The sequence below is a fragment of the Geotrypetes seraphini genome, chromosome 4, assembly GCF_902459505.1.
Source record: "Geotrypetes seraphini chromosome 4, aGeoSer1.1, whole genome shotgun sequence".
Classification (NCBI taxonomy): Eukaryota; Metazoa; Chordata; class Amphibia; order Gymnophiona; family Dermophiidae; genus Geotrypetes; species Geotrypetes seraphini.
In genome coordinates this window covers 254,737,430-254,762,422 of record NC_047087.1, presented here as the reverse complement: position 1 = coordinate 254,762,422, position 24,993 = coordinate 254,737,430, and the positions used below count along the sequence as shown (strand labels likewise).

The 24,993-nt window shown below is 41.5% G+C and overlaps 1 protein-coding gene across 9 annotated transcripts in view; it reads left to right on the top strand.

Annotated features, from left to right (window-relative positions):
- Positions 1–24,993, top strand: part of SGMS1 (sphingomyelin synthase 1) — a 221,151-nt gene that overhangs the window by 175,539 nt on the left and 20,619 nt on the right. For all 9 annotated transcript variants that reach the window (XM_033941904.1, XM_033941907.1, XM_033941910.1 and 6 more), the window contains one exon: positions 18,141–18,294. In XM_033941904.1, the coding sequence (XP_033797795.1) occupies positions 18,141–18,294 (154 nt within the window). The remainder of the gene's footprint in view (positions 1–18,140; positions 18,295–24,993) is intronic.

Here is a 24,993-nt window from a genome sequence, read left to right as displayed (position 1 = left end):
GTCCATAGTCTGCTATTGAGACAGACATGAGGGTCGGTAGCATGGAATGTTAATGTTTGGGTTTTTGCCAGGTACTTGATCTGGATTGATCACTGTGGAAACAGGATACTGGGTTTGATGAACCATTAGTCTGACCCAGTATAGCTCTTCTTGTGTTCTTACGGTATTATTTTGTATAAATCTTTGTAAGCCACCTAGATTTGTAGATGGGCAGTGTATAAGAAATTTTAAAGAGGTAAGGAAGCAATAAGGCATCCAGTTTACTAGACCCAGCATTGAATAGAAGACAAGAAGCAGACCATATGAGGAAAAGCAGTTTTTTAATTAATGCTCCCCGGATTAATTATGAGGAAATTCCTTGTAAAATATTTTTAAAAGGATATAAATATAAAGAAGCTATCATGTTCTGTATTTTTGACAGGTTAATTAAGGGACCCTTTTTTTAAGGCACACTAACCGATTTAGTGCATGCTAAATGCTAAGGCACCCATAGAATATAATCGATGCCTTAGCATTTAGCGTGCACTAAATGAGCGCACCTTGGGGCTCTTTTTACGAAGCCACATTAGCAGTTTAATTCACGTAATAGTGCGTGCTAAACCACCGGCCACGCTAGCCGCTACCGCCTCTTCTTGAGTAGGTGGTAGTTTTTCAGTTAGCGCAGGGTTAACACATGATGAAAAGTCACGTGCGCTGAAGCTGCTAACGCGGATTTGTAAAAGGAGCCCTTAATAAAAAGGACAATCTTGATCCTTCAGAATTTATATATACTATTTCTCCAGAACTGTATAAGCAAACAGTTCTGTTATTCCCACAATTTTTTTTCTCTTTCATTATTCAATTTAGTATGTATACAGCATTCCCATTTGTATACTGCGTCCATAGAGGAAACTCAAACAATTACCTCCTTTAAAACATTCGCACTAGAGTTGTTTTTCTTCTCATTAATGAGGATTAATTAGATCAGATAGTTTTGCTGGCAGATTTGCTATTCATCAGGTATTAACTTGCATATTTCTTGGCTGCATTGCTCATTTGCTTACTTTAATGCTTCTCTGTTTTCTTTTTTAGTCTAATCCTTTTCTTTTTTTTTCATGTGTTGAAATGCATTGTTAAAAAAATCCTCTTCTTTGGATTCATACTTTATTTTTTTATTTTATGTTCATAACATTGCATGTATCTGCGTGAGGGGCAGGGTAGATTTGATTTAAATTTAAATCACTAGTCAGACTTGATTTAAATCATAGTTTTCTACAAAAAGACTCATTCTTGCTGGTAAATAATCTTAATACAGTAAAACCGTGGGTTGCAAGTAACTTGGTTTGCAAGTGATGTGCAAGACAAGCAAAATATTTTATTAAATTTTAACTTGATATACAAGCAATGTCTTGCAATACAAGTACATACAGTATACATCACAACTGAGCCGATGGTTCTTTTCTCTCTGATACTGCAAGAGTGTGGTGACTGTTCTAAATGACCGAGGTCATTGCAATAAAAGTACGTTTAGTATTTTGTATTAAAGTTTTTAGGTTGTGGAACGAATAGACTTGTTTCCATTATTTCTTATGGGGAAATTTGCTGTTTTGGATTACATGCATGTTTTCGGAATGAATTATGCTTAAAAACTAGATGAAGGTTTACAACCAGATGAAGGTTTCATTTTTTGAAAAATAACATTTTAGATTAGTTTCACAGTTATATAAAAAAATTACTGATTTGGTTATAGTATTAGAAATACATAGATAAATAATTATGAAATTATTGAGAGGTGAACTGTCTCTAGTTTAATAGGTTACTGTATTTTTTGCTCCATAAGATGCACCTGACCATAAGACACACCCTAGATTTAGAGGAGGAAAACAAGAAAAAAAACATTCTGATCCAAATTTTCCCTGCCAGGCTCTGCACCCAACACCACACTCATTGCCAAGCTCTGAACCCTGTTCCCCCTCCCTGCCCGGCTTTGTACCCTGTCCCCCCTCTGGTGGTCTAGCGGCTGGCAGGCAGGCAGAGACAGGGCACGGGGCAGGCAGGCCTAGTGGCTGGCAGGCAGGTAGGGATAGGAGACAAGGCAGGCAGCCCCCCAAGGTAGGGACAAGGCAGGCAAGCCCCCCCCCCCCCCAAGCCTCTCCCGGACAGGGTAGAGGGCAGGCAGGCCTAGTGGCTTGCAGGTAGGGAGAGGAGACAAGACAGGCAGGCAGCCCCGCAAGGTAGGGAAAAGGCAGGCAGCCCCCCCCCAGGCAGGGACAGGGTAGAGGGCTGGTAGGCAGGTAGGGATAGGAGACAAGGCAAGCAGGCAGCCCCCCAGAGTAAGGACAAAGCAGGCAGGCCCCTCCAAGCCTCCCCCCCAGGCAGAGGCAGGAACAGGGTAGAGGGCTGGCAGGCAGGTATGGATAAGAGGCAAGCAGGCTGCCCCTCAAGGTAGGGACAAGACAGGCAGACCCTCCCCAAGTCTCCCCCCAGGTAGGGACAGGGTACAGGGAGGGCAGACAGCCCCCCAAGCCTTCCTCTAGGTAGTGAGGGGACAAGGCAGGCAGACATTTGATAACCCACTGAAAAGATTATCTAGTGACAGCGGGCTTACAAAGAAGTAGTTCCTTGGAGGGCCTCCCTTTGAGGAATGCCTAATTTCAATAATGTGAGTGGGTTTGGCTTTTCCCGTGCGACTTCCCTTGCCTCCTCTTCTCTTCTCCAGTGGCAGAGCGGCGCCCAAGCCTGCCTGCCTGATTGGCTGACTCCTCCTCTTAATGGCAGAGCGGCACACAAGGCTGCCTGCCTGGTCGGCTGACTCCTCTTCTCTTATTCAGCGGCAGAGCAGCGCACAAGGCTGCCTGCCTGGTCCTGTGCCGCTTCCCGCGAGAGTTCTCGTGGGACCAGGCAGGCAGCCTTGTGCGCCACTCTGCCACTAGAGAGGCAGCTGCGTCCAGTGAGGGAGGGCGCCAGGATTAAAATAAGGTAACCCGGGGGAGGGGGTGTTTGGGTATTCGCTCCATAAGACTCACCTTATTTCCACCCACCTTTGAGGGGGAAAAAGTGCATCTTATGGAGCGAAAAATAAGGTAATCATTCATATTTGAACAACATTTCTGCTGTATTTTATTGAAAGGAGAAAAATAATCATTACCTTAACAATTTAAATAGTTTTGTTTAACCAAAACAATAACATTATAACATGCAGTATATATTCTTGTATTTCTGTAAACATCCATGTTAACTAATGTGTTTAAACAAAATATCTTTTAAAGATCTTACCTATGAGCCAGGTCGACATATGAAAAACATAACACTGGTCAATAGGGCTGTGGAGTCAGTAGATAAATCCTTCGACTCTGACTCCACAGCCCTGCTGCTGGTCAACAAGCATTTTGCTGCTGGAGTTCTGTCACCTGTACCTTAACAAAGGCCACATGCTGACTCTAAATCTGAAAACAGTTTTTGTCTCATCACATCCTGTTTTTAAGTTATGCATAACATGGACCATTTATTTTTTTCATCAAAACGGGACAATCTATTAATTGTCAGTCCCGCCCCCAATCCCGTCCTACCCTGCCCCCAATTTCTTCCATTCATTTTTCATGTACACATAATATCTTAATTCATAATGGTAACCATAAAATTTAAAAAACACAAAGCACAATATCCGCAGAGAAATGTTAATTATTTATATTTGGGGGGTTTCAAAGATGTCAAGGCAGATGATTTTAAGATAGAAACATAGAAACATAGAAAATGACGGCAGAAAAGGGCTATAGCCCACCAAGTCTGCCCGTTCCAATTAGCCTCCCCCCAGAGTTCACTCCCTTAGAGATCCCACATGAGTATCCCATTTCTTCTTAAAATCCGTCACGCTGCTGGCCTCAATCACCCGCAGTGGGAGTCCATTCCAACGATCCACCACTCTCTCGGTGAAAAAGTACTTCCTGGAGTCGCTATGAAATTTCCCTCCTCTGATTTTCAGCGGATGCCCTCTGGTTGTCGAGGGTCCCATGAGACAGAAGATATTATCTTCCGACTCGATACGTCCCGTGATGTATTTGTACGTTTCAATCATGTCTCCCTGTTCTCTTCTTTCCTCAAGTGAGTACAGCCGCAATTTTTTTAGTCTTTCTTCGTACGTGAGATCCTTGAGCCCCAGGACCATCCTGGTCGCCATTCGCTGAACTGACTCGATCCTCAGTATGTCCTTACGGTAGTGTGGTCTCCAGAATTGAACACAGTATTCCAAGTGAGGCCTCACCATGGATCTGTGCAACGACATCATGACTTCAGGTCTCCTGCTGACGAATCCTCTACGGATACAACCTATCATCTGTCTTGCCCTGGAGGAAGCCTTCTCCACTTGATTGGCAGCCTTCATGTCCTCACTAATAATCACCCCTAGATCGCTTTCTGCCTTGGTCTCGACTAAGGTCTCACCATTCAGTACATCATTTCTGCGCAGATTTTTCTTTCCCAGGTGCATTACCTTGCATTTTTTAGCATTGAAGCTTAGCTGCCAAGTAGTTGACCATCCTTCCAGCAGCCGTAGATCGTGTGTCATATTATCAGGTAATAAGCTTTTGCCTATTATGTTGCAAAGTTTGGCGTCGTCAGCGAATAGTGCTACCCTTCCTTTAAGTCCTTGTGTCATATCTCTTATGAATAAATTGAATAGAATTGGGCCCAGGACCGAGCCCTGCGGCACCCCACTGATCACGCTCGACGCCTTGGATGGGGTACCGTTCACCACCACCCTCTGAAGTCTACCGTTTAGCCAATCTCCAACCCTTGCAGTTAGAGTGCTTCCTAATCCTATCGATTTCAATTTGTTCAATAGCCTTCTGTGTGGGATGCTATCAAATGCTTTACTGAAGTCCAAATATACCACGTCCAGTGACTCTCCGGCATCCAGTTGTCTAGTAACCCAGTCGAAAAAGCTAATCAGATTAGATTGGCAGGATCTACCCTGGGTGAACCCGTGTTGGTGGGGGTCTTGTAAGTTTTCTTCGTCCAGGATTATGTCAAGGTTCTGTTTGATCAGTGTTTCCATGAGTTTACACACTATAGACGTGAGACTCACTGGTCTGTAGTTTGCCGTCTCTGTCCTGCAGCCCTTTTTGTGGAGTGGGATTACGTTGGCGGTTTTCCAGTCCAAGGGGACTCTTCCTGTGCGTAGGGAGAGATTGAAAAGCTCAGATAATGGTTCGGCCAGGACTCCACTTAGCTCCCTGAGCACCCTGGGGTGCAGGTTGTCCGGTCCCATGGTTTTGTTTACTTTGAGTTTCGATAGTTCATTGTAGACGTTACTGGGCGTAAACTTGAAATCTTGAAACGGGTCTTTCTGGGTATCTCCCGTCTGAAGCTGCAGACCAGCTCCCGGCGATTCGCAGGTGAAGACTGAACAGAAGTATTCGTTTAGTAGTTCTGCCTTGGCATAATCTGATTCTGCAAAGTTACCATCCGATTGCTTCAGCCGTTCTATACCATCCTTGTTTCTTTTCCTGTCACTAATATAGCTAAAGAAAGATTTATCCCCTTTCTTAATATTACGTGCTAGTTCTTCCTCCATTCGGAGTTTGGCTTCTCTGACTTCCTTTTTAACAGCTTTTGCTCTGTCTAGATAGTCTTCTTTCGCCCCCTGGTTTCCTAAATGTTTGTAGGTGATGAATGCTTCTTTTTTCTTTTTAACTAGGTCTGAAATTTCTTTAGTGAACCATTGGGGTCTTTTGGTTCTCCTGCATTTAGTTACTGTTCCTATGTATCGGTTTGTTGCTTCATGTAGGATGGACTTCAGAGATATGCAATGTCACCTCAGTAACTATAGAAAAATAAGACAAATATAGTGCAAAATATAGACAGCAAATATAAATTCTCAAAATTGACACGTTTTGATCACTAAATTGAAAATTAAATCATTTTTCCTACCTTTGCTGTCTGGTGATTTCATGAGTCTCTGGTTGCGTTTCCTTCTGACTGTGCATCCTTTCTTTCATTTCTTTCTTTCTTTCTGCACTCAGGCCCAACAATTGTCCCTTTCTATTCCCTCCCTCCTTCCTGTGTCCTTAGTGCCCCTTCCCATGTCCTTAGTGCCCCCAGTACCTCCTTCCTATGTCCTTAGTTCCCCCAGTACCTCCTTCCTATGTCCTTAGTGCCCCTTCCTATGTCCTTAGTGCCCCCAGTGCCTCCTTCTCATGTCCTTAGTGCCCCACTGCTCCTTTCCATATCCTTAGTGCCCCCAGTGCTCTTTCCCATGTCCTTAGTGCCCCCAGTGCTCCTTCCCATGTCCTTAGTGCCCCCAGTTTCAAGTTTATTTAAAATATTTGATATGATCGCAATATCCAAATCCAATGCGATTTCCAAAAATTAAAAATAGAAAAAAATAAAAAATCCAACAAACAAGACATTAAAAACAATTATAACATAAAAATACAATTGAGAAGAGGGGGGGCTAAAAAAAATTGGATTAAAAACAATTCCAAAACAAATGAAAAAGGATGGGTAAGGAAACAAAAGGTTAGGTAACGTTACCCACTTAATTTATTCTACTTAACATTGTTCCTTGTCCAGTTTAAAGTCCAGAATGAGGTCATATGATTTTAAATGAATCAGTTTAAAGCATCCTTAAACAGCCAACTTTTTAGAAGGCTTTGAACTTGTTAAGTAATTTTTCTTCTCTTATGTTGAATGGAAGTGAGTTCCAAATTTGAGGAGCTGTGACAGAAATGATCATATCCCTACTTGAATAAATGAATTTTAATGAGGGAATTACTAACAAAGATTTTTCTTCTGATCTTAAAAGATTTTACAGGAATATATGGTATTAGAAAACTTTCTAAGAATGCTGGGGCTTAATTTACTAATATTTTATGTGTGAGTAAAGCTATTTTGTAAGTAATTCTATGATTTACCTACCGGTAACCAGTGATTTTCCTTTAACAGTGGAGTTATATGATCAAATTTTTTCTTTTTCATGATAATTTTTATTGCGGTATTTTGGAGAATTTGTATTCTACGTATTTCTTTTAAGGTAGTCTCTTTGTATAGGGCGTTGCAATAGTCAATTTTAGAAATTACTAGGGAATGTAATAAGATATTTTGTGATGATTTGTCGAGAAACGCGGACAGTGATCTAATTAATCTTAACCTATAGAAACAAGTTCTTACCAGTGAACTAATTTGGTCATGGTAGCTAAGCTTTTGGTCTAATATGACCCTGAGAATCTTCACCTTAATAACTACTTTAAGGTTAGTTGTGTTTATGGTTATATTGGCTCCTAATTTCTGACCCTCCCTACACAGAAATAGCATAGTCTCTGTTTTGGATGTATTGAGGGCCAACTTATTGTCATGCAACCATTTTGATATTTTAGAAAGTTTCTCATTGATTGCTGTAATTTCTCCATCTACGCTAGTGTCTATAGGGTATAACAATTGTACATCATCTGCATATGCAAATGGGATAAACCCAATTGACTGACTGAGTGTTAACAGTGGTGCCAAGAATATGTTAAATAATAGCGGAGATAGAATTGATCCTTGCGGAATCCCAAAGTTTGTCGAGGTTATACTTGCCAAAGAGTTATTGAATGTAACCTTAGATGAACGTTTCCATGTCCTTAGTGCCCCTTCCCATGTCCTTAAATACACACCCTCGGTCCGCTGCTGCCTGCCGCAACTAAAGCAAAAGAAAGTCCAGGCACCAGCCCACAAACCTTCTTCACGACATCAATTCTTACATCGGAGAGGAAGTTCTGGGCCAACCAGGCAGCAATTGACTGGCCGGAACTTCCTCTCTGACATCAGAATTGACGTCGGGAAGAAGGTTTTGTGGGCCGGCACCTGGACCTTCTTTTGCTTTAGTTGCGGCGGGAAGTAGCAGCGGCGGATCGGGGGGGGAGGGAAGGGGATCTAAAAACGGGACTGTCCCATTTAAAACGAGACGTATGGTCACCTTAGTTATGCATCAGTTTGTGTTTATATCATTTTCATCAATAATGCTACCGGGAAGTTTCAGTATTTTACTGCTTCTGTAACACAATATTGCATTTTAGGACAGCTCATCAATTACATATACCAGTAATTTGAAAGTTTATACTAAAAAGTGATTGTGCTGCTTTTTCTACTTGTGAATTTTTCTATTTTGTTTTTGTCTAAGATGATATAATTATTATGAACAGACGAGGTTATGTTTAACCATCCTGATAATTTCTCTTATGTGTGTGGACAATTTACTGCACAAGATCAGTGAAATAATCTGTCCAGCACACTTCAGAGTGCATAAAAGCATTATTTTGTCTGTAAAGTTGGTGACCAAGATAAAGCGTGGGATTTGACACTAAGGCCCTGAAGCAGTGGTTACCGGCCACGAAACGATCGTCGGCCTGGCCTGTTTGTGTTCAGTGGTTTTTACCATTAATCATTCTCGGCTATTTTTTGCTCCCACCTACTAACTTTAAACTTGTGTGAAAGTTTTTTGCCTATGATGCTTTGGTGGAAGAGTTTGTCTGAGGCTTTTCTTTCGATTAAGTAATAAGCTTGGCATATGTGGTGCTTTTGCTTTGGAGTGATACTTTTAAATCTTTGTACTATACCTCTCTGTTTTTTGTGGTTGTATGTATGTTCCACCATAACTCTGAAACGCATGGACAGATTTCAACCAAACTTGGTATACATATCACTTACTATCTGGGGGAAAATACTGTGGGAGTGGGAAGGGGGGTGACATGTATTTTATATAGATGTTATATATTGACCAATTGTGTGAAACTTGGAGAATGATGTCACAAGAAAGTGCAGCTGTGCTGTCATTGATGTAACAATGCCTCCAAGGAAACATAAGGCAATTGGCTAAGTGCAATCAAAAGCTAAAAAAAAAAAAAAGAAACACCAGCGGTGCACAAGAAAATCCCGAGGAGAGGAATGCAAGACTTGCAACGTTGCACACAGAGCTGCTACATCTAGAGCTTCAGAAACAGTCCAGCAGCTTGAGGCCCGACTACAGGATATGAAAGAGAGAGCTGCTAAATCTAGATGTTCAGAGACAGTCCAGCAGCGCGAGGCCAATTTTATTTCTTTTCCTGTCCAATAGAAGATTAGAATAAATAAATACCTGGGCAATGCCGGGAAATCAACTAGTATATATAAAATCAGATGTATCTGTGTGTGTGTGTGTGTGTGTATGTATGTATGTATGTTCCAGCATAACTCTGAAACACACGGAGAGATTTCAACCAAACTTGGTATATATATAACTTACTATCTGGGGGAAAATACGGTGGTGGTGGGAAGGGGGTAACAAGTAAAAATTATCAAAAATGAAAGATTTTACTGTCTACCCCATAGTTTTCGGCCTCGCTGAGATGATGTTCAAGCATAACTCTGAAACGCGGAGAGATTTCAACCAAACTTGGTATACATATCTAGGGAAAAATACTGTGGGGGTGGGAAGGGGGGTCACACACACAGATACATCTGATTTTAGATATATATAAATGGAGCTGCTTTCTCCAGTTGTGTGAAGCTTGGGGAATGATGTCACACAGTCATTTAACAGTTTATGTTCCAGCATAACTCTGAAATGCATGGAGAGATTTCAACCAACCTTGGTATATATATGACTTACTATCTGGGGAAAATACTGTGGGGGTGGGAAGGGGGTGACATGTAAAAATTATTGAAAACAGATGATTGGAATAAATAAATATCCAGGGAATGCCGGGTAATCAGCTAGTGAAGATATAATTAAGATTTTGTCATTAAAAAAGGTTGCCAATTTATCAACAGAAGGCATTTAGGTATTAATACTTTGTTCCTTTTCAGTAGTGATTAACAACAAAAATGTGGGCTGAAATAACTATTGCCAAAGATCATAAATAATTCATAAATCAATACTGAAAAGAGTGGTAAGGCTGAGTGTTCATTCAAAATATAAAACTCATTTGTGGTGAGACCTCAGAAATTCATTCCCCAACTCAGTATAGGGCAGCCTAAGCTGATCCATTCGGGGGATTAATTTATCATTCACCGGTCAATCACCACTAACCAGCCTTAATGCAAAATCTTATCATGTTAATCTTATCAGTACTAGGTCTACTGGACTATTGCAACTCCCTATATCTCCCATGCCCAGCCTTTATGATAAAGCAACTCCAGACCATACAAAACACCGCCCTCAGACTAATCTACTCACTTAGAAAATATGATCACATAACAGCTGCCTTCTTAGACTCCCACTGGCTACCCTTACAAGCACGAATTCAATTCAAATTCTACTGCCTATTATTCAAAGCTTTACACGGCTCTTCCCCATCCTATCTAACCAACCGCTTAAACCAGATCTCCTCAAAAAGACACAGAAGAACCCCTAACCCTTTCACCTTCCCCCCTTTCAAGGGCACACATCGCAAGAAAATGTTCGATAACCTTCTGGCAACTCAAGCAGCAAAACTCAACCAATCTGTCACCAACCTGCTGACAACATCGGACGACTTCAAAACGTTCCGCAAAGAAATCAAAACCCTGCTCTTCAAAAAATTCATCCAAAAACCCTAACCCCCTTACCTACCACCAACTCACTTCACCAACCTCTCACCTTCATCCAGAAAATCCCAGTTACCCAAAAAAAAAAAAAAAAAAAATTTTGCATCCTCACTGGAAAATGTCCAGTAATCTCCTCTGAAATGTTTACATCTCTGGAAATGTCCAGTCAATTCTTCTGTAATCCGCCTTGAACTGCAAGGTATAGGCGGAATAGAAATCCGTAATGTAATGTAATGTAATGTTAAAACAATAAACATAAATATCATAAATATTCTGTAAACATTATAAGTGTGGAACTTAGCTTCAAACAGCAATGAAACTTCACAATCGTGATCTCAACGGGGCCCGTTTCACCCATGGCTTCGTCAGGAGATCAAGAAAATGACTAACTGAACATGTTTCAACCACATTTAACATCCAGTGACCTGGAAGACAGAAAGATCAGCCTCCCATCTTCATAAACATTCAAACTCCTTTTACATGCACATCCAAACATTACTAAACATATACTATACTGAACAAACTATAAATACTAAACAATGCCTGCAATACTGACCATAGTGCTAAAAATTATTTCAGACTTTTCAAACCCGAAGCCCCCTGCAGAGCAGCTTACACAGCCTCTTCTCTTCAGGGCAGCCCCACTGAAACCAGGAGCTTCCCCAACGAAAAACAGACCTCCTGCCGCAGGGTAGGAACTTCAGGCCGCGTGGAAGTCCAGCTCCGCCTCCCGAAGCCCCCTGCAGAGCAGCTTACACAGCCTCTTCTCTTCAGGGCAGCCCCACTGAAACCGGGAGCTGCCCCAACGAAAAACAGACCTCCTCCTGCCGCAGGGTATGAACTTCGGGCCGCGTGGGAGTCCAGCTCCACCTCCCGAAGCCCCCTGCAGAGCAGCTTACACAGCCTCTTCTCTTCAGGGCAGCCTCACTGAAACCGGGAGCTGCCCCAACGAAAAAAAAACAAAAAACAGCCCTCCCACTAGCAGGATAAGGACATTGGCCGCGTGGGAGTCCAGATCTGCCTACCGAAGCCCCCTGCAGAGCACAGTTTCGCCACCTCTTCTCCTCAGGGCAACTCCACCACCACCAGGAGCTGCCCCAACGCAAACCAGCCCCCTGCTGTAGGGAAGGAACATAGAGCCGCATGGGAGTCCAACTCCGCCCCCTCCGAAGCCCCCAACAGTTCAATCATTTGATCAGACAAATAGCAGAACCCATCTACCACAAAACAGCAAGATCTATCTCCCTCACCAATAACAACAGGACAGACGGCTTTCTGAACCAGTCCAGACCCCCATCCACTGCCACCAAAGATGAAGCTATCCTCACAAACACATACTCAAGCCATCCTAATAATAATAATCCTCATTACCAGCTGGAAAGTAGTAGCAAACAACTTATCCACCACACCCACAAGCTCCTCTGCAACCAATTTCCAACTCCACAACAGAACCCTTTTAACAAGAAACTTGAACCACCAGACCAGCACCCAACATCCCATCACCATAACCTGGAGAAAAAGAACAACACTTCCCAAGACCAAACCTCAACCTCCTCCTAAAACACTCATCTACCCTGAAACGACCCACAATAATCAAACAGAAATCACTACTCTAACTTGTGCCTGTGTAAACATCAGAGCCTTAGGATCGAAAACAGAACATATAAAAAATTGGATAAAAACCGAAAACCTAGACTGCCTCTTCCTCACAGAAACCTGGTTAACCTCAGACACAGACCCCAGAATAACAGAGGTATGCCCGCAGGGGTACAAAATAACAGTGACCTGCAGAGAGAAAAAAAGAGGAGGAGGACTAGCAATAATATTCAAAGACTCTCTAACCCTAAATATACAAGAAAAAACATCCACCACACAAATGTACTTCCTTGCCTGTCATCTCACAAGCTCCACACTAAAAAACCCACTAAACTGCATGCTCTGTTACATGACACCGGGTAACTGGACCACAGCGAGACCTGAATTTGAAAACTTCATTTACCAAAACTCCTTAACAGCAGAATATAACCTTATCCTAGGAGATCTAAACCTCCACCTAGAAGACCCAAAATCCACACCAGCAAAAAACTGTCTAGCATTTCTCAATGCCTTATCCTTCCAAATCCTAAACCCACAAACCACTCATGAAAAAGGACATCAACTTGACATTGCAGCCTTCATGACCCATCAACCAACCACCCCAGTAATTCAAACACTCAATGGAACCTGGTCCCCATCCCTCTGGTCAGACCACTACACTTACAATTTCAGCATTAACTGGACCAAGAACAAAACTACACCTAAATCCAAAAAAAACCATACACCTCACGCAAACATATCGAGCCAACCGTATTCTGGACAAAAATAGATGAAACACTCCAGGACTGCGACCCAAAAGACTTCATCTCTCACTGGAATAATCTAGCCACCAACATCCTGGACGAACTAGCCCCACTACAAACCAAAACTAGAACCAGTAGAAGATCAGACCAATAGTTTGACAACGATCTGCTCCAACTTAAAAGACAATGCAGAAGATTAGAAAAAAAATGGAGAAAAACAAACCTAAATCAAATGAAAACCGCCTGGAAAAAAATTAACAAACAATATAAACTCAAGAGGAAAACTCACTACACAAATCTTATAAGCACAGAAACCCGAGATACCAAAAAACTATTCCAAATATTAAAAGACCTAACTGACACCAAACCCTACACGACCACTAACAACACCCCACCCCACTCAGCTACCCTCTTAGCAGATTATTTCAAGAACAAAATCACTAACGCCAGAGCCACCTCAACTTTACCCCATCCCACCTAAACGAAATCACAACTCACCGCACAGAAAAAGAATCTACTGCAGCGGACAGAACATGGTCTCAATTCCCCAACATACAATGGTCCGAACTCAATAAACTCTACAAAAAATACAGCCATGCCTCCTATGACCTCAACCACTGCCCAGCATATCTCCTTACCACCTCCAGTGTAAAATTCCGTACTCTACTTCTGCAATGGATACAAACTACACTCACAGATGGCTTTTTCCCTACTGACCTCAGCGAAATCATCATTACACTAATTCAAAAAGACCCAAAAGGACCAACGGACCAACCATCCAACTTCAGACCCATTGCCTCAATACCGCTATATGTCAAAATTACAGAAGGCCTAGTAGCCAAACTCCTCACAAACTATCTAGACAACCATAACTTACTCCACCCCATGCAATCTGGATTCAGAACCAACTTCAGCACAGAGACACTCCTAGGCTCCATTATGGACACAGCCAGACAACATCTTAGCACAGGAAAAAAAATGCTTCTCATACAACTGGACCTGACTGCAGCATTTGACCTAGTTGATCATAACATCCTTCTTCAAATCTTGGATGCAATAGGTATCTCAGATAAAGTGTATTCTTGGTTTGAAGGCTTCTTAAAATCCAGAACCTACAGAGTAAAATCAAACAAAGAAAAATCAGATCCTTGGTCAAACCCTTGCGGCGTACCACAGGGATCTCCACTATCCCCTACTCTCTTCAACCTATACACTGCCTCTCTCGGAGCATACCTGGATAATCTAGGCATAACCACCTATAGTTATGCAGATGATATCACCATCCTCATACCATATGATCAGCCAAAGACCACCATGACAAACATAATACATCGAACACTAGAAACAGTTACGACCTGGATGAAAGAACACAAACTGAAATTCAACCCAGATAAAACTAAATTCATCCTCTTCGAAAATGACAAAGTCCCAATTATAACCAATTTAGAACTTAACTCAATCAACTATCCAATCCAAACCACCATAAAACTACTAGGAGTGACAATAGACAGATGCTGTACTATGCAACTGCAAATAAATAAAACCATACAGAAATCCTTCGCAATATTGAGAAACCTGAGCCAAGTCCGGAAATTCTTTGAAAGAACACAATTCCAGCTTATAGTGCAATCCCTAATCCTAGGATTGCTAGACTATTGCAACATCCTCTACCTCCCCTGCCCTGCCACGATGACCAAGCAACTACAAACAATCCAAAATACTGCTCTGAGACTCATCTACTCACTGAGGAAACATGATCATATCACAGAGGCCTACATCAACTCACACTGGCTACCAATCCAAGAAAGAATACTATTTAAATTCTACTGCATGATATTCAGAACCCTAAACGGAAATAGCCCAGCCTACCTAAACAATCGCCTCATCCAAGCAACCTCAACCAGACATAGAAAAACGCACTCCCCATTCACACCTCCCCCGATCAAGGAAGTAAAACGGACAAAACAATACGATGGCCTCCTAGCCACTTGAGCCACAAAACTGGATAACCAAATCTCCAACCTACTGTTAACCACCCCAGACTACAAGATTTTCAGAAAAGAAATAAAAACTATACTCTTCAAGAAATTCCTGAAACAGTCCTAACCACACCAACTCTTAACAACTCTTTCTCTTAACAACTCTAGAAATGACAATTGATCGACTCTTTACAACTCTCTACAAATGATCTATTCTTTACAACTCTAGAAATGACAATTATTCTTCCATTGTAACCCCCATTCTTTATATCTTTTGTAACCCCCATTTTTATATCTTTTGTAATCCGCCTTGAACCGCAAGGTAATGGCGGAATAGAAATCTCTAATGTAATGTAATATATACTCAGCATTAAACTCACCAAATGGAATTGAAAAAAATTGACCCAATTTTTGCCAGAAGATATCCATATTAATTTTACTTCTTCTTTTAACTTTTTAACTCAAAGAGTTGTTCAAAATTTTAGATAAGAAAATAGGTGTCCTAAAACATCCTAAAAAATGAACTGTCCAAGGTTGTTTATATCAATCAATATCAGAAATAGCAGACCTAAAGTGATTTGAATCTGTATATGAAATAAGATCTAAAGCAGGGGTGTCCAACCTGCGGCCCCGTGAAGTATTTTGTGCGGCCCCGGTCGAGGGCGATAGTGTTTTCCTCTGCTGCCCCTATGTGTTTACCGTCTTGCCGGCTCCCTCCTCTGTCTTGCTGCAGCGTTTGCGCATTTGTGCGACCCCAGAAACATTTTTTTCGGCCAGTGCGGCCCAGGAGAGCCAAAAGGTTGGACACCCCTGATCTAAAGTATGACCCTGTTCATGAGTAGCTATTGGAGAGTAATTTAAATCTAAGGAATTCAAAAAGGATTTAAAGTTGGTGATATCAATGTTGTTCTCCTTCTCTAACGCCCTCGTCTACGAAACCGTGCTAGCGGTTTTAGCACAGAGAGCTGCACTGAATGGCCTGTGCTGTTCCCGACGCTCATTGAGTTCCTATGAGCATCAGGAGTAGCGCAGGCCATTCAGCGCAGCTCCCCGCGCTAAAAAATTGTTAGCGCAGTTTTGTAGAAGAAGGGTGTAAGTGGAGATTGATATTTCCTATTAACAAAAGTCTTGAAAACTTTAACACAGCATTAGAAATAACTTCAGAAACAATATAAATTTACTCCAGGCTACAGGTGGGCAATAAAATAATACAATGCCTAAAGGTTGAGCCATATAGTTCATCTTTCACAGAAAGAATCAGATATTCAAAATTTGAATTGCTATTTTTCTCACAAGGATAGATATCAAAGGATTTATGTATTATTGCTAAACCACTACCTCGTTTACATGTTCTGGATGAAAACTGACCACTAAAACCAGGTGGACATAACTCCTTTTGTGTAAATGAATCCTTAGGGGTTAGCCAAGACTCAGTAATAAACAAAAGACCCACGTCATTGTCAAGAAGTAAGTAGCAAATAATCTAAGTCTTATTACAAATAGACTGAGCATTGCATTAAAAAGAAGGAACTGGAGCGAGTGATTCAGCTAGTGAATTTGACATGGAATAATCAAAAAAACAATGGTTTAAGCAGTTTTGGGTTCCTACAAATTATAATTTTTCTTTACGGTGAGGCTTCCTTTTATCAACTATAATTGGAATATTAAAGTTTAGCATCAGAATGATTCTCTAACACTAACGAAGAGATGGAATAAATGTCGCCTCAGCAGGTTTGCAACATAGAGCAAGTAGAAGACAAAATAACCAGCAAAGAATATCCATAATTAATTAAAAGGCAGCAAGAGCCAACAACAATATTATTAATTATTACTAAGATAATAATAAATGACAATTTAAATAAACAAAATTGCAACAGCAATTTAAATAAAATTAAAATAGTAAAATTGGACTTTACTACCAGATATGCATTAAAAAACAACTTAGAACATACCCAAAAGGTATTATTCAACAAGTATCACATAACTGAGGTATTTGTTGCCTGCAGTAATTATTGCTGTAAACAGATAATCAGCAATTGCTTTTGTTCTCCTTTGCTAATACCATACACAAACAAGCTGTTCTATGTGCTGTTTCATCTGTCAAATTGTTGTTAGAGCAGGACTTTGTAATAATTTGAAATCTGGTCTATGCCCCAACTACCATAGAAATTAGTATTCAGACCTATCTTTCACCTCTCACAGACAGTGGGTGCATATGTATTACCATCTTGCTGTTGGAGAGAATTTTTGCTTTTCTGGAAGGGAAAGGCACATTGAATTTTTCTCTTGATTTACTTCTGCTGCAATAACCCTTTCTTGTGGCACAAGTTTTCTGAAAACAGTTTGAACTTACTGCAAATAAATCTCAATTCAATTACTATATATACTTGAATATAAACCAACCCAAATATAAACTGAGGTAACTTTTTTCCCCCAAAAAAGGAGGAAAAAAAGTTGACGAATATAAATGAAGGTGGTTATTTAATATTCAGATTCAGGGTCCTGCCCTACTAGGCTCTGCACCCAGCCCCCCCCCCCCCTCCCTTGTATCAGCCATTCAGCTAGTGGCTTTCCACGGGGCAGGAGCAAAGGAAGATTGTTCCTGCTCCGATTCACCGCTGGACCACCAGAGATTAAAAGATATGCCAGGGAAGCGGGAGGGATCCCTCCTGTCTCAGCCCACCGCTGGACCACCAGGCATTTAAAAGGTATGCCAGGGAGGCAGGAGGAAGTAAAAGTACCCAGCCAGCTAGCTGGGACAGGAAATGGGAGGGATTCCTCCTGTCCTGGCCCACCAGGTCTTAAGGCAGGCCCTGCAGAGGCCTGCAACAAGTCCAGAAGGGGGATGGGTGGGCGCTGACCCAAATATAAACCAAGACCCCCATTTTTGGGCCCTTTTTTGGCCCCAAAATCTCAGTTTATATTCGAGTATATACAGTAAGGACTGACTATATGTTCAGAACTTTATTTTCTATATACTATACAGTAGTTAGAATGCTGTGGGATTCCTTTTTCAAAGCTCTTCTGTATTTCCCTTTCACTGTTGCTTATGTAGCTCATTTGTTTCAAGTTTATTTCTGACTTGATATACCACCCATTGACAATGCCATCTGAGCAGTTTATAGTCAGTCTTAAAATGAGAAAGTAATTATATCTTTATATAAAAGGATAGTGGTGGCCAGAGTTTTTGGAAAGTGCTTGCTGTGGCTTCTATTGACGCTATAACACCAAAATCTCAAATGCTTTGTTTCTACTCTTGTGGTACCTAAGTGTTAAAATATGCTTTCTATTCCTTTCTTAGCTCTTCGGAGACTGGGAAGCCCAGTTGAGGAGAATAATGAAGTTGTTGACAGGAGCAGGAATGTCGATGACAGGGTCACACAACTTGTGTGGAGACTATCTGTACAGTGGTCACACAGTCGTGCTAACGCTCACATACATGTTTATCAAAGAGTGTAAGTATATTGATTTACGTATGAAAAAAAACATGTTTGGCATAATGGGAAATATACAATTTTTAAATTAACTGTCATTTGCAAGTGTGTGCAAAAGTTTAGGCATCCCTGGTCATATTGTAGGCTTCAATGGATCGCCATATGAAATGAAGCTGACAAAGTATAAAGCATCTTTCTTCAATTTTTAATGTAAAATTATAATTTGCTTATTTAACAGATTGGAAATAATAAAATATAATATGGCATGAATAAAATTTTGGACACCCTTCCAGTTGATTCATTTATTAGTACCTGGCCAAAACCCAAAGAGTAGCAACATTCCATTATACCGATCCAGGGCAAGCAGTGGCTTCACCCCCTGGCCAAAACCCAAAGAGTAGCAACATTCCATGCTACTGATCCAGGGCAAGCAGTGGCTTCACCCCCTGGCCAAAACCCAAAGAGAAGCAACATTCCATGCTACTGATCCAGGGCAAGCAGTGGCTTCCCCCATGTCTTTCTCAATAACAGACTATGGACTTTTCCTCCAGGAAAGGTTTGGATAATTTCCTGGAGGAAAAGTCCATAGTCTTGTTAGTGAGACAGACATGGGGCAAGCTACTGCTTGCCCTGGAACGGTAGCATGGAATGTTGTTACTATTTGGGTTTTTGCCAGGTACTACTAGGGACCTGGATTGGCCACTGTGAGAATAGGCTACTGGCTTGATGGACCATTGGTCTGACCCAGTAAGGACTATTCTTATGTTCTTATTTTATTTTTTTAGTTCAATAAATTTTTATTGATATTTTGATGACTTAACAGAACAAGGCAAAACTCACATAACATTGTTCATTTATAACTGCACAGTTATACTTGTAAAATCTGCATAGTATAGTATGGATAATAAGTAAAACCCAGAAAGTTGATTTGACTCATCAGCCAGTGGCATAGGAAATATGCGAGTGGAAGATCCAGATAGGAGATAATGTCCCATAGTCATCAAAGAAATTGAAACTGAAGAGAGACTGGATTTTTAGCAAGACAGTAACCCCCAAAATACCTCAAAATCAATTATTTATCTATTACTTTTCACTCAGCTTTTGTGTGCTGATGACTTCTAAGTAACACAGACATACATATTTAATTCCATTGGAAAAGGTACCTGTGGTGCAACAATAATAAACACCAAGTTTATACTCTCAAGGAAGCCCAAATTAGCTGGAGAGTATGCACTTAAATTTACAATCCATAAAACACCTAAGAATAGATGACCTGCTCACAGTTTGCTGTTCTGACCTCTGATGTGTGTATTTTAACTGATAATATTGCAAATACTGCTTAAAAGGGTTTTTAGGGTGGCTGACATATTTCCTGTAAAATTTGATTTATAGGTTAAAAAATATATATATTTTAAATGTGAAATCCACTGTTTGCCAAACTTCATGCAATATTCTCTGCCATACTTTTCAATTCTGTTATAACTTCAGCAGGGACTAGATTGCTAGGAGTCAGAAAAAGCACTGAACTATAAGAAAAAACAGATGACTCAATAGTATACACAGCCTAAGAGGAGGGCTCGCTATACAAAAACTTAGCTCAGAGAATAAAACTCTGAAGAGGGAGAGGTTACCCCCTCTTGGGAAAAGAGTTTGTCTTCCAATCATTGCTTAATCAATGTTAAAAGCGAGACCAGCTCAAAGGTGTAAAAGTGTATCAACTAAGTTGTAACACTTGATTACTTAATTGAAACTACTGTATGCAAATAGGTCAAAAGAAACTTTCTTGCAATTCAGGTTGCCACTAATACTTGCATGAAATACTTTTCTACATTTTGTAGGATTTTTTGAGCAGTGCTATGGTTATTACCTGTCTTCAGAATCAAGTTCCTTTTTCTGGCGGGGTCTCCTGAAGCAGACACCGAAACGGGGCCGCGTCGGGACCCCACATAGCTTTTGCTATTTGAATCAAGTCAAGCTCTTAAGCTAAGTTGAAAGTATTAGTGGCAACCTGAATTGCAAGAAAGTTTCTTTTGACCTATTTGCATACAGTAGTTTCAATTAAAGTGTTACAAACTTAGTTGATACACTTTTACACCTTTGAGCTGGTCTCGCTTTTAACATTGATTAAGCAATGATTGGAAGACAAACTCTTTTCCCAAGAGGGGGTAACCTCTGCCTCTTCAGAGTTTTATTTCTCTGAGCTAAGTTTTTGTATAGCGAGCCCTCCTCTTAGGCTGTGTATACTATTGAGTCAGTCTGTTTTTTCTTATACTTTTCAATTCAACAAGAGTCCTTGCAAGACCTTGATTCATGGGTTGCTGTGGCCGGAGGATAACCTCATGATAACAAATCTGCTCCAACTGGCAAATGTGACTTGTTGCTCAAAAAGATGCTCAGAGTGATGTCACTACTGGTGCAAAATTGAAAAAGAAAGAATTAAAGGGAAACTACCTCCCCGGCACATATAAAGGAGAAACTTCATTTGAAAAAAGCCTTCCATTCAATTGCTGTGTTAAGACTATTAAGCTCAACTGCATTCAACTCAAAAATTAATCTTTGTTCTTACTGACGTAACCATTTCTTGATATCCCCACCTCTAGCAGAAGCAGGAAGTTGTAAAAGAACTGTACAACGAAGGTCATCAAACTTATATTGCTGTTGTGCACAGTGTTTGACCAGGGGGGCTTCCAATCTGCCGTTCCATATACATGATCTATGCTTTCTAATTCTAGTATAAAATGATCGTGACATCTGTCCAATAAATACACAGTCCAATAAATACACAGTCACATGGGCACTTGATCACATAGATCACATAGTAACATAGTAACATAGTAGATGACGGCAGATAAAGACCCGAATGGTCCATCCAGTCCTGCCCAACCTGATTCAATTTAAAATTTTTTTTTTTTTTTTTTTTTTTCTTCTTAGCTATTTCTGGGCGAGAATCCAAAGCTTTACCCGGTAACTGTGCTTGGGTTCCAACTGCCGAAATCTCTGTTAAGACTTACTCCAGCCCATCTACACCCTCCCAGCCATTGAAGCCCTCCCCTGCCCATCCTCCTCCAAACGGCCATACACAGACACAGACCGTACAAGTCTGCCCAGTAACTGGCCTAGTTCAATCTTTAATATTATTTTCTGATTCTAAATCTTCTGTGTTCATCCCACGCTTCTTTGAACTCAGTCACAGTTTTACTCTCCACCACCTCTCTCGGGAAGTACATGTTGTATTTCCCCTAAGGGTTCTGGTCTTTCTACTCCTGTCCCAGTTTACCAACTTGCCCTTAAGATTAGACCTGTAGAGGTCTCTGGCTGGGAAGGCCAGGCCGAGCACCCGGGACAGACTGCTACTCTCCCCCCCCCCACACAACCCTCCTATCTCTCCCTTCCTCCCATCATGAGACTCTAAACAACACTGCTCTACTCTAAGCAGGCTGCTTCAGGGCTTTCTCCTGCCGTGATTTCCTCTGGCACGTCACTGATGAGGGAAGGAGGGAGAGATAGGAGGGTCGGATCGGGTTGGGGGGGGGGGCACCCAGGATGATGATGAGGCTGCTGCTGCTGCCAGCGAATCCAGCAAGGGTGAGGCCCCAAAGCACAGAACTGGCGGGCCCCCCTGACCATTTCAGGCCCTAGGCCTGTGCCTACTGGGCCTATCCTTTAATCCGGACCTGCTTCCCCCCCCCCCATATGCCCCTGACATCTCTCTCTTCCACTCTATGGTATGGTATCTCCTTTCCCTCCCTCCCATGGTCTTTGCATCTCTTTCCTCCTTTTCCTGATCTTCCTTCTCCCTCCTTCCCTCTCTCTCCCCAATTGGGTGCAGCAGCATTCTGAAACCAATTGGCACAACTGGATCACCCTCTCAAAGTCCACCTACCACTCCCTCGCCCCACTATCCACTAAAACCATTTCCTACCCCCGTAAGGCCCCCTGGTACCTTCCACTTCACAGAGAACTGAAGCAGAAATGTCGAGCTTTGGAGCGCAAATGGAAAAAATCTAAATCCCCTTCTGATAGACAGACCTGGAGAATCAATATTAAGCTCTACAATACAATATTAAAAAAAAGCAAGGAAGAACTTCTATGGTGACAAGATCTCCAAATCCAACAACCAGAATAGTGCACTGTTTAACATCTGGTGCTCATTAACCTCAAAAAACAACTACACCCTGCTCTCCTCTTCTCCTTCAGCCGAGGTTCTAGCAAAATTCTTCAATGAAAAAGTCACTACCTTAAGATGCTCCTTCCCACCTGCAGTCTCCTACAACTCACTGGTGCCCACTGATTACAATCCTACCCCACCTGTCTCCAACTCTATCCCAGCCGACAGATCCTGGACTACCTTTGAACTCGTATCTGAATCGCAGGTCTCTAAACTCTGCCTCAAACTGAAATCTTGCAACTGCACCGTGGACCCATTCCCCTCCTACCTATTTGAGAAAATTCCTGCACAGGCCATCACATCTCTTACCAAACTTATAAACTCTGCCCTACTATCCAGCCTATTCTCTTCTGAAATGGGACACATTGCTTTGACTCCACTACTGAAAAAAGCTGACCTAGACCCCTCCATACCATCCAGCTATCGTCCAATTGCAAATATCCCTCTCCTAACCAAGATGCTAGAGTCTATTATATCTACCCAACTCTCATCCTACTTAGAAAGATTCTCTATTCTTCTACCTTACCAATACGGCTTCAGACCCAACTTCTGCACCGAATCCCTATTAGCCTCATTAATCTCTAAGGTCCAGATACTGCATTCTCGTAACAAGTTCATTGTTCTTCTACAATTTGACCTTTCTGCAGCTTTTGACGTTGTCCATCATTATATTCTAGTTTTCCAACTCTCTGAGATAGGCATCAACTTCACAGTTCTAGACTGGTTCTCCAAATTCTTACGTTCCCGCTCTTACACCGTTAACATGAATGGCACCTCATCCTCCCCCTGGATACCGACATGTGGTGTCCCTCAAGGTTCACCTCTATCTCCAATTCTTTTCAACATCTATATGTCTTCCCTGAAATTCCTTCATCTATCCCCCCTAGAAACACTTTACACTTAAGCTGACGACATCCTTGTCCTCCTCGAGACCGACTCGAACCTCTCCGAGAACATATCATCATGTATAATGAACCTCCAATCCTGGGCCCTCACAGTACAAATGAAACTGAACGAGTAGAAAACAAAACTACTTTAGCTCAGCCCAAAATTAGACCAATTATCCTCCTCCATCCCATTGTCCTTCGGTTCCACATTATAGCTTGAGTTTTCAAGCAAAGTTCTGGGCATCACCATGGACTCTTCACTATCCTTCAATGACCATCTTAACTCCCTGATAAAAAAAAAATGCTTTTTTAGCCTTCATATGCTGAGGAAAGTGAGATCCTGCTTTCATCAAAAACACTTTGCCGTCCTTGTGCAATCCATCATCCTCTCCAGATTGGATTATTGCAACTCTATCTACCTAAGCCTAACTAAGAAAAGCCTCCATAGCCTTCAGCAGATACAGAATGCTGCGGCTAAGCTTGTTTTCGCAAAAAGTAAATTCGACCATGTCTCACCACTCCTGTCCAAGCTTCACTGGCTCCCGGTAATCTCCAGGGTTCACTTTAAATGTGCCTGCCTAACTTTCAAGATCCTTCACGGCATCCTTCCTCCCATTATTCCATTATCTTGGAATTCCTCAATTCCTAATTCCACCAGATCCTCCCAAATATTAAAACTATCCTTCCCTTCTATAAAAGGTATATCCCATGCAGGAAAACTAGGGACATACCTCCCCTTTAGAATCACTGAGCTCTGGAATAACCTCACCTTCCCTCTCCGAAATTCAAGCTCCCTCCAACTTTTCCGTAAACATCTGAAAACATGGCTATTCTCAAAAATGTAACACTTCCTTCCTCTCCGGTATCTTATACCCATCTAAATCTTCTTTGCACTTAATCCTTTAACCCTCCATTGGAGTTCCTTTCCATCCCAGCTCCTGTAAACCATGCTGAGCTCTACGATTGCGGAGATGGTTCGGTATACAAACCTAAGGTTTAGTTTAATTTAGCTTAGTTTAGTTTAGGATCAAAAGAGACAAAAAAGTTGAGGAGATGTCCTATGTGGCTGAGTTTGCTGTAAGTAATAAGCCAAGGCTCGTTTATAGTCCAAGGAACAAAGAGCCGTTTCTCCAGAATGAGAATGAGGTTTGGGAAAGAACACTGGAAGCACAATCAATTGATTAAGATGAAATTCAGTGACTACTTTTGGAAGAAACTTTGGATGTGTACGAAGTACTACTTTGTCATGATGGAATACTGAAAGGTGGGTCTGCCACCAACTCTTGAAGTTCGCTCACTCAACAAGCAGATGTAAAGGAGATGAGGAAGACTACTTTCCAAGTGAGATATTTAAGATGAGCCAAAGACATTGGTTCAAAAGGAGGCTTCATGAGTTTAGCAAGAACTACATTAAGATCACAAACCACTGGAGGTGGTTTGACACTGAAAAGTCCTTTCATGAATCTGCCCACAAGAGGATGAGAAGTTAGAGGTTTACACTCAACTGGTCTGTGAAAAGCATTGATAGCACTGAGATGAACTCTAGTAGAAGGTAATCCAATACTGAAGATACAGAGGTGGAAGCAGCATCATGATGATGAAGAGTGTACACCACATGGAAAACCGTGTCCATTTCTGTTGGTAGCATTGTTGTGTAGATGGTTT